Source organism: Pristiophorus japonicus, chromosome 18 (assembly GCF_044704955.1).
Source record: "Pristiophorus japonicus isolate sPriJap1 chromosome 18, sPriJap1.hap1, whole genome shotgun sequence".
Lineage (NCBI taxonomy): Eukaryota > Metazoa > Chordata > Chondrichthyes > Pristiophoridae > Pristiophorus > Pristiophorus japonicus.
Window position 1 is genome coordinate 15,874,849 of NC_091994.1, and position 14,405 is coordinate 15,889,253.

Genomic DNA, 14,405 nt, shown 5'->3' on the forward strand with positions numbered 1-14,405 from the left:
GGGCTCATCATGCTTGTAAAAGTTCCCTCTACGCTGCCCCCAAAGATATGCTTCTTCTCAGAAAAGCACTCACTAACTATCTGTCTCTCGGCCAAGCCATCCTGTGGCCTCTCTGACTGAGCTTATGAATTTACTGCTAAACTCTGGGCAGTTCAGTGCTGTGGGCCTATGGATTGAGACTGCCCCAGGTAATTTCACACTCCTGACGAGACTTTCATCTAGTTAGTCTGGGATGAATTTGAACCCAGTGCCCCACAGGTGAAAGGCCAGCGTCTGACTCCACAGATTCACATCTGCCCACACCACTGCTGGAAATAGTAACATGAATAGGAGATGCACAAAATCACTTCTGGAACTCCAAGAGTAATGAAGGCCAAGAATGTCAAATAATGAGATTTTCTTTTCCTCCCCCCCCCACCCCAGCCTAGTAGGTAAAGGCACTGGCGGGTGTGGGTCCCAGGTCAAAGTTTGCTGATCTCAGGCAAGGCAGTCACACACCTCTGGACTGGGGGCAGGGGCGAAGAAAATAAAAAAGGAAACAGATGAAAAAACAAAGCAGCATACCATCATAGAACGGTTACACCACAGGAGGCCATTTGGCCCATGCCAGCTCTCCAAGGGCAACTCAGCTAGTCCCACTTCCCCACCCTTGCACCATTACTCCTCCTCCTCCTCCTCCTCCATGTGTTTAGAGCAGTCATAGCAGCCCATGACCCCACCCCCACCCTTCTGGCTGAGATCCACAAACTCAGCACAGAGCCAAGACTCTGGTACTGTGCACTGAAATGTTGGAAAAGGGTTGCATTCCCTTACTCCCATCTTCCCTCCACCACCGGCGCACCATGACTGCAGTGTGTACCATCTACAAGATGCACTGCAGCAACTCGCCAAGGCTTCGTCAACAGTACCTCCCAAACCCGTGACCTCTACCACCTAGAAGGACATGGGTCGCAGGCGCGTGGGAGCACCATCAACTACAAGTCACACACACCGTCCTGACTTGGAAATATATCGCCGTTCCTTCATTGTCTCTGGGTCAAAATCCTGGAACTCCCTCCCCAACACTGTGGGAGTTACTTCACCTCACAGACTGCAGTGGTTCAAGAAGGTGGCTCACCACCACCTTCTCAAGGGCAATAAATGTTGGTCTTGCCAGCGATGCCCACATCCCATGAACCAATTTTTTTTTTTTTTTAATCTTGGCGACCACATCAGTACTGCTGTGGAGGCACCAAATGGAGGCAGAGATCATCCTGCCGGGCCAAAAGCAGACGCATCACCAAAGCACCATGGTAAATTGTGTAAGGCTCAGCAGCCCCCCCACCCAACAGAGTGTGTCTCTAGACAGAAGGTGGTCAGAGACAGGGCTGCAATAAGAGAGGGTGTATTCTGCAAACCACACACCCAGCTAGCGAGGATCTGGGCGGAGAGTGGAGGCTGGCAACATTTACCATGATGCCCCAGCCAGCTCAAAAGGTAGCATTGGCAGAGGTCTGGAAATTGCCTTAGATGCAAGGGCCCGGAGGAAGGTCTGAAGTGGAGAAAAGACGACAATATACCTGATGGGGAATGGTTAGGGGATTGACAGGGTAGTTGCTGAGGTTGTTTCCCCTGGCTGGAGTGTCTAGAACTAGGGGGCAGTGTCTCAGGATAAGGGGTCAGCCATTTAAGACAGATGAGGAATTTCTTCATTCAAAGGGTTGTGAATCTTTGGAATTCTCTGCCCCAGAGGACTGTGGATGCCGATATATAGAGATAGATTTTTGGAGTCATGGGAAAATCAAGAGACATGGAGATCGAGCGGGAAAGTGGAGTGGAGGTCGATGATCAGCCATGATCTTATTGAATGGCAGAGCAGGCTCGAGGGGCCGTATGGCCGACTCCTGCTCCTGCTCTTATTTCTTATGTTGGACCATTGGATTTTGAAATCAGTGGGCTTCACATTGCATCAGAATAATCAAAAACAAGAGGCCATTTGGATTGTCAAAGATCTCCCACAGGTACCTCCACAACTCTCCCAGGATAGTGTCCACTGCATTTTGAATGCCCCAGACAAATATTTAGCATCCTTTAAGTTTTTAAAAGCACCCCAACGTCGGTTTTGAGTTTGCTGTTCACCCTTTTCCGAGCAGTGGACTCTCGACCAGTTTGAGTCAAGGTCGACTCTTCCATCAGCAGCCAAGTGCACCCCCTTATTGAAGCAGATGCTGACATCTGTGGAAATATCAGCAACATTTTGCTTTTATTCACAATTCTTCCCCAGCCAAACAAAAACACACAGCCCATTGGCAAAAGGGATGGATTTGTTGAATGGCCTCTATACCCACACAAAGTGCAGCCGACAGTCGTGGTCAGCTGCACAAATGGAAATTTAAAAAGAAAAATCAAAATTACCGGCCAGATAATGAACGGTTCAATTTTGGAAGGACACTCATGGTTTGGATTTTAAACATTTTTGTTGGAAGGGCAGGAATAGAATCAGACTATCTGCAGAGAGGCCTAATTCAAAGATAAATAAGTATTTACAGAGCTCCAGAACCACTTGTCCGAAATGTGCAACCATAATCAGCGGAGCTACCGTACAATGTACTCAAGCAGGCTCAGTTACAGCACAGCACCATCCAAATGTTTCTCTCCCCCTGCCCCCCCCCCCCCCCCCCCCCCGCCCGCTGCAACATCGCTCCGCCCTTTCTCCACACTTCCCCGTCACCAACACCGACTTGACCACCTTTCTGGGCATTCCGACAGATTTATGTTATAATATACACAAATCCCCTCCCTTCCCACCTGCCATTTACATTTGCGTAATTGAAATCTTAAATGTTCCCCTAATCTCCATTTACCGTATGGCCTCACTGCTAGCTCAGGAAGAAGAAAAAAAATAGATGAATCAATTATGAAATTGACCTGCAACTGACGATGAGGTCCACCCCCCTCCCCCACATGCATTAGCTCCTCTTTTCCGTTTATAGTTACTGACTGACCTGCTGTGCACTGCAGCATATTCTGCTTTTATTTATTTCTTGACAAGCGAACAGAAAAAAAGTGGTGGGGGGGAAAAGGGGAAAATAGCAATTCTGAACGGGTTGCTGTTCCTCTGTCCTCTCAATCATTACACGAGCTGTTTCAAATCCCAGACCTCTCGTCTAATATTTTAAGTTGTTGACACACTAGCCTTCCAGTTGACGCTAAATGGAGGAGCTTTAATTGAGTGTGATGTACAAAATGTTTACAGCATGGCAAATTAATGCACATCAAGCCATTAAATTATAATACGCCTTCCTAGAGCCGCACTAATTATATGCTAATGATGCTCTGATCTGCTGACGTCACTGGTTTATTATGTACATAGTAATAGCAAGCAGCTGCCGAAGGAGCAACACTATCTTAAGGAAGCGAGAGGGGCACGTCAAACGCCTGCTGGACACATCAGTCGAGTCCAAATTATGGGAAGATGTGTCAAGACAGGAACAATTCCACCCGAACCCCGGACAGGAGCAGTGTGCAGTCAAGGGCAGCCTCCAGTCTACATCTGTCTGTATTTTGACAAAGCGTAGCTTGGGATCGTTTTCCCAAAGACAGTCATTAAGTGAGATCAGTGAGCGTCATTAATTGTTTACGAGAGAATATTACCCAACTCATGAACCTTGAGAAGCACAATTCATTCCTTCTGCCACACACCCTCTCCTCACTATCTCCCAGCCCCCGCCAAAAAACCTCTCCTCGTTATCTTCCCCCCCCCCCCCCCCTCAAACAAACAAAGAAAATATGGAAACAGTGGCGAAGGCACTTTTGCAGCCTACAGATAAACCCCTCGAGACCTGCATCAGTTCCACCACGTGCAATAACTAGCATCCAGGAATTAAACACACACACACACACACACACACACACGGGCTGAGTCACAAGATATGCGCTGTATACATTCAAACAATGCCAAACCTACATTTCCTTCCTCCTCTGAGCTTTTAAAAAAAAGACTGACACATGATCCCTTAAAGGCCCTTTTAAATGTGAGGATTAATGACGACCTAAAATAGAATGGAACAGCACAGATTTTTTTTTCCCCCCAAACAAGTTGCAAGCGTCCAAGAACATCAGAGACTGTGGGCTCTAATCTGATGCAACAATAATACATTGATTTGCTCTCAAAAGCCACATGGGCAAGGTGGGGAGGGAGGAGGGAAGCAAGAACTGCATCGGTCTTCACGTTTTGCCTTACTTAAGTACAGATTTCATCTTGTAATTAAATGGTTTCCAAGCCACTAAAAAGAAGCCACAGCATGTGAAAACAGTGCCCCCTTGTGTCGAAGTGACGTATAGGCACTTAAACTGCAGGGGATTCCAGCAAACATAGATAGATGGTTGACAGTTTCAGCTGGGAAGGATCATCCATCCATCCATACCTGTGGTACTGTGCCTGCAGAAACTGGAATTCTTCTTTAATCCGATCCAATGTTTCTGGGAAGGTGAATTTTAACGTTTGGGACGCTGCAGCTGGGGTGGCGGATGGTGGTACCTAGGAGAGAAAGAGAGTGGGATTTATTCAAGAAGCACATCACCCGCCGGAGATCACAATGAATGGTAAAGAAGCTCGGAAAATTTAATAAAGCAACTAAATCGTTATACAGTGGCACCATTTTTTTTTGTTAAATCAAGATTTCTAGCAAAATTCCTGAATGGAAACCTGCTGGCAGACTACAGGATATCTATGAACATCCCTGCTATTTGGAACCATTTCCATGTGTTTCTTATATTGGTTTAGCAGGTAGGCCACCATGGTAACTCAGCAGTCACATCTGACCAGCATGTAGTTAAACGTAACCATGAAGGCAGTCATGGTAAATAGGTCAGTTCAGAAGGTACCTACCATTTGTGCACATGCAGCAGATGGAGGACCCCAGCCAAATCAGTAGAACTAGGAGGAGTTCTCACCTCAGGAACCTAGTAATAGCATCCATGGGAGTTTGGCCACTCTAAAACATTAGCCTTAAACAGTGACTACACTTCAAAAGTACTTTATTGGCTGTAAAGCGCTTTGAGACGTCCAGTGGTCATGAAAGGCGCTATATAAATCCAAGTATTTCTTTCACCACACCGCATCTCTAGATGCCCCTCTTAAAAAAGGGCCAACCGTTCACTTCTTACCGTTTTAAAGCATGACCTTCAATGACTTGATGGTGCATCCTACTTAGCACCAACCTGGATCCCATCAATATTATATAGAAACATAGAAACATAGAAACAAACGCCATTCGGCCCTTCGAGCCTGCACCACCATTCAATAAGATCATGGCTGATCATTCACCTCAGTACCCCTTTCCTGCTTTCTCTCCATACCCCTTGATCCCTTTAGCCGTAAGGGCCATATCTAACTCCCTCTCGAATATAGCCAATGAACTTGCATCAACAACTCTGCGGTAGGGAATTCCACAGGTTCACCACTCTCTGGGTGACGAAGTTTCTCCTCATCTCAGTCCTAAATGGCTTACCCCTTATCCTTAGACTGTGTCCCCTGGCTCTGGACTTCCCCAACATCGGGAACATTCTTTCTGCATCTAACCTGTCCAGTCCCGTCAGAATATTATATGTTTCTACGAGATCCCCTCTCATCCTTCTAAACTCCAGTGAATACAGGCCCAGTCGATCCAGTCTCTCCTCATATGCACCCGATTGGTATGGAACAGCCATGCAGGAAGATCCCAGGCTCAATACCCCTCTGTCAGTGACGAGTTCAGGGGGCTCCCCCCAGGATGTTAATTGGCGGAGGGAGAGAGGAAAGAAGGGGTTAAACAAAAGAGAAAGGAAGTGGAAGGTAGCCAAAGCTCTGATTCCTCATCTCCATCCAGTGGCCCTTATTGGCATCCCGACAGACATCTAGCCAGGATGGGCTCAGCTGTGATGCCCCACCCAAATAACTCAACAACTCGTGCCGTCTATACTCGCGTCTGGTGTACAGCCACTTACCAGAATGCTGCAGCATGAAATTAGGGGAAAATTAATTGAGGAAGATTCAGTTACAGTTGAAATAAATCAAATCTTCATTTCACTTGTTTCGTATATTGTACTCAAGGGAAGTTCCCATCCTGACCCGTGGAGAGGCCATTAAATTAAAAATAAGTCGAAAAACTGTACTACCAGTAACGCAGTGCGGCAAGACAATTGCTTCATGTCACTCAAGGCATTGCTTTAAATCCCATCAGTAGCTAGCTTTTAAACTCGTCCCACAACATTGTCAAGAGTCCCAATTCTTTTCACACGGATTGCCTACAAGCAGAAGGAAAAACGCATCATCTTTTCACCCTATAAAAACTATACTCGCCAATTGTGTTGGGCGGAAGACTGGCGTCAAAAGACTGGAGGATGCTTGGGGTATGCTCATCTGTCTTCCCAGCAACTGCTGAATGGACGGATAGGTTGCTATAGGTATAGGTATGAGCAGCAACAAGGGCAAGAAAGCCAAGAAATACCTGAAACCCCAATCAATCAAAACTGGTACAGCTTGGGTATTAATATTGTTCCACCAACACAGCTGTGTCACTATGTAAATATCTATATTTATGTAAATGTAAATGTAAATCTCTAAAACAGATATATATCTAAATCATTCTGACTTTAGAATTAACCTAGATTTGGCTAGGATGAAATGGGCCCAGGAAACTAATTTAAGCTGCGGCAATCAGTCTGAAGTGACTGCACAACAGACACAGCAATGTAGACAGACAAATCCAATCCAAGTTTAGGTACAGATGGCACTAGACTGCTTTTTCAAAAGGCAGCCAAATTGCTTGATCAAAAGCACTGCGAAGTGGAGAGATGCAGGCCTGAAACATCACCACAATGTTAAGGAAACTTTCATTCTACCTTCAGTTCCAGATTGACAGATTACAACGCTGCACTCAATTCAACATCCATCCCTTCCCAGTCAAAACAAAATCAACAAGCAAAATACAGCCAGACCTCTGCTATTCTAGCAGCTACTCAGAGATGCAAGACAGAGGCACAGACCTCTCCTCTCTCAAGTCTGGACACCAAGTATCATTAGTATACAAATCAGCAACTTGAGATGGCAGCTTCTCAAGGCTCCAGGGCGCTCATCTATGTAGCCCACAAAGATAGAAACATTAGACACTCTTGCTATAGCTGGTCTTGGGATCTGTGGATTCTGGAACCAGTCAGGAGCATCCCTCATCGGTGATGGCAGCAATAATAAGATAGGCTCGAGGCCTTGCTTTAACAGCCAGTCGACTGCAAATCAATTTGTGCAGTGCAAGGTCCCACAGACGGACAATGAGCTGAACAGTTGGCCAGTCTATCTTCAGCAGCACTGGCAGAGGTGATGATTCAGGGAGCAATGTTGCCAAGGACACTGGGATTACTCCCTGTTCCTGGAAATAGGGCCACACGGGACCATTCAAGCCTGCCGGGACAGCCAGACTAGACACCAGTTTAATGTGTCACTTGACAGGCAACACCTCCAAACAATGTCACACCTCCTCAGTACGGCACTGAAACATCAAGCCGAGTTTATGTGCTCATTTCCTTCAACAGGGCTCAAGTCTATGGGCTTCTGACTAAAAGGAAAGTTCTACCACTGAGCCAAGCTGACACTATCCCACAACATTGAAAAAATCTGATGCCAATTTATTTTTTTGAATTACTTTAAGCTATGCCTAAGCAAGTCTGAGAAGACAACACAACTTGTATTTATATAGCGCCTTTAACATAGTAAAACGTCCCAAGGTGTTTCACAGGAGTGTTACAAGACAAAACAAATAAATTTGACTCCGAGCCACAAGAAGAAATTACAGCAGATGAAGGTCAAAGAGGTATGTTTTAAGGAGCGTCTTAAAAGGAGGAAAGACAGATAGAGGGGTAGAGAGGTGGAGAGGTTTCGGCAGGGAGTTCCAGACCTTGGGGCCCAGGCAGCTGAAGGCACGGCCACCAATGGTTGAGCAATTGATAATCAGGGAAGCTCAAGAGGGCAGAATTAGAGGAGCGCAGACATCTCGGAGAGGGGAGGTTGTGGGGCTGAAGGAGATTACAGAGATAGGGAGGGGCGAGGCCATGGAGGGATTTGTAAACAAGGATAAGAATTTTGAAAAATCGCAGCATTGCTTAACCGGTAGCCAATGTAGGTCAGTGAGCACAGGGGTGATGGTGAGTGGGACTTGGTGCGAGTTAGGCATTTATTAAAGATACACATAAACAAGCAAGATAAGGCCATTATTTGGACCATACCTAATGTGCAGCCACTGATTCCAATGGTCACTTACAAGTAGTGAGGAGATTTTCTCATCCCTCATCACTAAATGCAAGCCTGCTGCTAAGTGAGTGTAAACCTGACCCATTGAGCTCCAAATCACTGGATTTACTGTACTGGTTTCTAAGAAATCTAATCAGCAGCCATTACAAAAAGAGTTACAGTAGCTGGTTAATGACATGCAAATGAGACTTATCACTTTTGTGTCAAGTGCTTCATCTGCTAATCCAATAAAGGATCAGTTGTGGTGCTGCCATTGCACAATATCAAGTAGCAACCCTTATTGCTATAAGCCAGTATTGCTATTACAATGTATGGTGGGTTGGAGGCAGGGGGAGAGATGGTGGAACTGCTCCTCCAATAGCTTTAGGGTGTAAGTGTATCCTGCGGTGTGCTAATAAACTATATGAAGGTCCCAGGTTCGATCCCAGGTCTGTGCTCACTTTGTGGGTATCAGTAACTGGCACTTTGACCCTGGGCTTGGGAGATAGATTAAAAAGCTGCTAGGCTTCCCACTTCTGATTACTATCGAGCGACCCCTGCTGTAACGTGCAGGTGTAGACCAGACCAACTCAACAGTGACATCCTCAACAGCTGTATAGTAGGCTATTGCCTGCTATATAGGCTTACACATGATGAAAGGCAATTTGTACAAGGCATGGCTGCCACCACCCAGCAGGGGTCAATGACTCAGAATTGGGGGAGGGGAGGGGGGGGGGTGAAAGACAAAGAGAAAATAGGAGTAACATAAATATACAGAGATCTAGATCAAGAAGAAAAAACTTCTTAAAACTATAGGGGAAAAATGATGCAAGGAGATGGTGGTTTTGAAAAGTTATTTGAGGGGGGAGAAATATGGGGCAAGGGAAAGCTACTGAAAGCTCTTCAGCAGTTAGAAGGCTGAAGACTGAGAGTTTAAGGGGGAACACAGGAGGCAGAGACACTTTGGGGATGACCTCATTTGAGCTGAACGACAAAGACCTGCGCTGATAACTCACAAAATGGTGACCACCATGGATTAAATTGGGAAAGGGGAGAAATAGTGGGCCAAATTGTTCAACAAGTTATAGAGGGGGGGCTGATACAGGTCTGGGAGCTTGGCAGGGGAGCAACAGTCTGATGTGGAGAATTCTTTAAGACACAGAAAGAGAAACATAAGACTTTTATCCATTCTAGCACTGCACTAAGCATGGGATTAATTCAACTGTGCACAAGAGAATTTCCCAGTAAAACCACATTAATGAAACAGATTCTAATCAAACTTCATTTTCCTTTACATACAAGGGCAAATTCACAAGTTTCATCCAAATACATCTACTCCACCCAGTTGGTCACTGTTGACATAACAATTCCAGAGTAGACAGCCATTCACAAGCATTCGGCTTCTTGTGTACGCAGCACGTGCACAGAATGCAAACGACTGGGTTGACTGAGCTCGTCCATCAACAAATAGCCCATGCACAGCAAATGGCACGATACACTATGGGATTCATAACCTAGCAAACCATCGTCAAGTATGTTTGGGACAGACACCCGGCAGCCTTGAGGCAGCCTACTTTTTAAACCACATCTTTAGTCAAACTCTGTGCCTGGCCCAGAAACTATATAGTCTCTGCTACCAGAAAGAGTGAGCAAGTGAAAAGGCCGAGGAACACTATAATCACAATGACATGTTTCAACACAATTTAAGTTACTGCTTGGAGTGCTTGGCAAATAAAAAGGTTATGTCCCCATTACACTTTCAATGTCACTTTGTAGCAAGAACGACCTCCAACACACCCAACAGCAGCTCTACGGAGACGATACCGTTCGCATACGATAGGGACTGAACTCCAGAATGAGCACGGCTGATCTGTACCTCAACTCCATTTACCAATCTTGGTTTTAAAATTCTCATCCTGGTTTTCAAATCCCTCCACCGCTTCGTCGGTCCCCATCTCCGGAACCGCCTCTGGCCTCCAGCCTACAACCATCTAAGATCTCTGCGGTCCTCCAATTCTGGCTCTTGCGCATCCCCAATTGGTGGCTGTGCCTTCAGCTGCCCGACCCCCCACCGCCACTCTCTCTCTCTCTCTCTCTCTCTCTCTCCCCCCCACCCACCCCAAGCTAGAATTCCCTCCCTAAACCTCTCCGTCCCCCTCTCCTCCTTCAAGACACTCTGAAAGCTACTTTTTCTTTGACCAAGCCCTTTGGACACCTGTCGCAATATCTCTATGCGGTGCGCTGTCAAATTTTGTTTGACAACACTGCTGTGAAGCACCTTGGGACATCTTACAAGTTATTGTACATTGTTGTGTACATACCTTTAGCTAACAAAAGATTCATGTCAGTCTTGAAAATCTCAATTGACCCAGCATCCACAGCCTTTTAGGGGACTAAGTCACAAATTTCCACCACCCTTCGTGTGAAAACTTGGCAGTATCCTTATACTTCCCAACCTTCCTCCCCACCTCAAGAAGGAAAGCTCATACACCACACAAGGGTGAAACTCCCCTCTCCAGCTATTGCATTCATACTTTCCACCACTGGGGGTTTTCCTTGCCTCATGCCTGGGGGCAGTTATACACTAATTGACAGAGATTGATTGCCTATGATTAGTCAACAACTCCATTATCATTGCATCATGTGACTACCAGGATGGTAGGTGGTGAACTAGAGTGGCCTTAGCTTTTTAATCTCGCAATGCCTCTGTTCTTGTGTACTGGTATCAGAATATAAACCAGAAACACTCAACCTGCAGGCCAGAGGTGGAACATTAATCATTTTGCCACCCAATTCACAGTTGGAACATAGCTATGTCCCAAAAGGTACACATGAATTCAAACATGTATCATCACAGGAGACTGAAAATGCAGTTTAAAATATTACAAACATCTCCAAGCCAACAAGACCAGGAATACCTCAGGTTTCAAAAAAAATTAAACCAGCTGATAACAGGCAAATGAGGAGAATCTTTTTAAACTCAATGAGTTATGATGACCTGGAATGTACTTCCTGAAAAAGGTATTGATGCCAATTCAACAGTAACTTTCAAAAAGGGAACTGGATAAATACTTGAAAAGGAAAAATCCATAGTGCCATGAGGAAAGAGCAGGGCCATGGGACTAATTGAATAGTTCTTTAAAAGAGCCAGCACAGACACAATGGGCCAAATGGCCTCTTTCTGTCCCGTCATAATTCTATGAATGAGGAAGGCCGTTGTGATTCTATGAATGAGAAAGGCCATTTTGCCCATTTGAGCTCACCCAGTCACAAAGATCCCACAGTCTCGCCCTTACAATCCCAGTTAGACCGATCTTGGCTGGGGCAACAATACTACAAATGTGGAACCCCAGGTTTTTTTTTTGGGGGGGGGGGGGGGGGTGGAAACAGACACACAAGCAGGGCCCCTTGCTCAGTAACCAGTGTTGAAAATGCATCTTTATGGAGGGCAGCTACTGCACTGTCCACAAAACTAATGTCCCAGTCAGGAAGTCAATGCCTTCAGATTTAAAAAAAAAAGCAATATTCGCCATTGCCCTGATATAAATGGTAGCCGACACACCATTTAAGGAGTGGTGGTGTGATTCTCCAAAGATTAGTAGGAGGGGGAGAAAATAAACTCCCAATATATTTAAAAAAAATAAACAAATCATTATGACAGTCAGCTCTCCCGTATACCCTTAGCTAACAAGGGAATGCTGGGGGGGGGGGGGTCGTCACTGTACAGACAGCACTGTGACATGCACCCAGAATTATCTGACCCCCTGTCACCCCCAGATGCCAATGTAAACAACCGGCTGTAATTCGAGAATGCCTTTCCTTGTGGCCCCACACGTGTGGGGCACATGCCCCCTCGGATTAAAGTGAAAGGCGTTGTAAAACAGTGGGAGAGGTCCCTTTTTAAAAAAAAAAGTCCCAAATTGATTTACCATACGGTATAAACAAAAAACTAATTCACTTTTTTTGTGTTTCTTCCCCGGAGTCCGCTAGCCTCTCTATTTGGTGCCCGGCGCCTTTCTCGCCCTCCCCACACACAGTGACAAGGCATCTCCATTTTCTCCACTTCTGACTTGTGGGGAGTTTCTGAGTTCCAAGAGCCCAGGACAATGCAACAACAACACACACAGAAAAAATGACCCAGCCGACAAGGAAAGGCGCTGTTCCACACAGAAAAAATAACCCCCCCCCCCCCCCCCACACCATGGTGCTGCGAAGTATTAGCATACCAAACGCGGCTCACAAAGGACTATTAGAGGCTCGCACGCCGAGTTAATCATCTATTAGCATTTTCCCCCCGTGTCGGTATCACTTTAGCCTCATCTGCGGGGAGGGAGCGAGAACGCGGGAGACAGAGAGAGAGAGAGAGAGAGAAAAATAGGCCACAATATAACAAGACAGTCGCAATGTACGGAAGCAGCGGCTCAGTATATCCTTCCATTTAGGAGCAAGATCAAAGGCACTTACCGACGTGCGGTTGTGAGGAAACATTTTGTTGCTGTTGTTGGGGGAAGCAAATTCTCCAGGTAGCTGCGATCTTTAGAAATTAGAAGACCAGAGCTCCCCCCCACCACCGCCCCCCCCCAAAAAAAAAATAGCAGCGATCAAACACAGTGTAATACAATGTTGTACATCCCCGGATCCCTTTGTTCAAATGGGCTAATTCAAACAAGCACTTCTTCTCTGCCGGGATCAAACCATGTAGCCTTCAGGCGATGGTTCGCAATTGGCTCATAAATCTGTCAGTAACGTCGGATACTTTTTTTTCTCCTCTCGCTCCGAGTCCTGGCTGATGTGCAAGAAAGGCAGATTAATAAATCACACGCGATCCGTGCAACAGAAGGGGAGGAGAGGAGGTGGGGGGGGGGGGGGAACAAAAAAAAAGGTGCAGGGAAGGAAAGAGAGAGAAAATAGAAATGGTAAATTAATATTTTTTTTTCTCTCCTCTTTCCCTCCCCCTCCCCACTACCCCAACTAAGACAGGACCGGCCGAAGACTTTGCACTGGCAAAGATCAGGGACACGCGGTTTCCTGGAGTGAAATTTAATGTTTTCACCGCAACTAGTCAATTACCAGCGCCCCGCCGACCAATGGCGACGCCGCTTGCCCGACCCAACCCACGTGGGGGCCTCGCCACTCTCCGCCTCCCATTGGCTACATTTGGGTTCCAACGTATTGGATACATTTTTAGGCTTGTAGCCTTTTTTTCAAACATTAAAAATGTATTTATTTCATTTATAGTTGAAGTTCCAAATAGGTTGCCTCTTCCCCACCCCCCACCCCAAAATAAAACATGTATCGGTGTAAACAAATGCAAGAAATTAAAGCCAAGCAAGTATAAATGCAAAAAAATTTTTAGTTAAAAACAAATGAAGCTGTTAAATTTGTTTTAGTGTGTTTTTTTTTAAGTGGTCATTTGCTAAATTGTTCTTTTTGCTTTCTTAGGGGCAAACTCATCAAATAGCCAAATTTAGTGGAGTGACGCTGATCACAGAGCAGATTTATACACCTTTGTTGCATTCACATGAACAGAACCTGTGTCAGCTTTTAATCCAGAGGAAAGCACTGGAGGTGAAGCTAGCCCTGGTGAAGCAACTTAAATTTGTTTTGGAAATGGGCAAACTCCTTTCGCTTATGATCACAACATTGGCAGGGCTTGTTGGAAATGTATATTTTATATAAAATATTTGAGGTACATTATTCCTTATTATATGGAAATCATGCCAGAATATTCAACCTCCTCCCTTCCCGCCCTCCTGGAGTATGGTTCTTCATGTGCTATGCTCGACTCCCAGTGAATAAAGTGGCATTTGTTAAGAAACGATACTTACCTGGCTCTGTGTAATCTTCAACATCACCTTTGTAATCCTTTGTACTGTTAACGCTTGCCGTTTTGGTCATTGATTGTTTACATTTGTTGGCAGATTTTGCAGTGTTATGACAGTCTGATTATAGAAATAAAGAAAGATTTACATTTATATAGTACCTTCCACGACCTCAGGATGTCTCAAAGCACTTTACAGCCAATTAAGTACTTTTGAAGTGTAGTCACTGTTATAATGTAGGAAACGCAGCAAGCTCCCACAAGCAGCAATGTGATAATGATCAGATAATCTGTTTTTGTTATGTTGATTGAGGGCTAAATATTGGCCAAGACACTGGG

General features: G+C 45.5%; 1 protein-coding gene across 2 annotated transcripts in view; it reads right to left on the reverse strand.

Moving 5' to 3' along the window:
• The window catches only part of LOC139228567 (transducin-like enhancer protein 1), a 158,188-nt gene extending 144,947 nt beyond the window's left edge, over positions 1 to 13,241 (reverse strand). For both annotated transcript variants that reach the window (XM_070859693.1, XM_070859692.1), the window contains exons 1-2: positions 12,710 to 13,241; positions 4,407 to 4,519 (exon numbers count right to left, since the gene is read on the reverse strand). In XM_070859693.1, coding sequence (XP_070715794.1) covers positions 4,407 to 4,519; positions 12,710 to 12,733 — 137 coding nt within the window. In that variant the 5' untranslated portion in view covers positions 12,734 to 13,241. The remainder of the gene's footprint in view (positions 1 to 4,406; positions 4,520 to 12,709) is intronic.
• Positions 13,242 to 14,405: the final 1,164 nt, after the last annotated feature.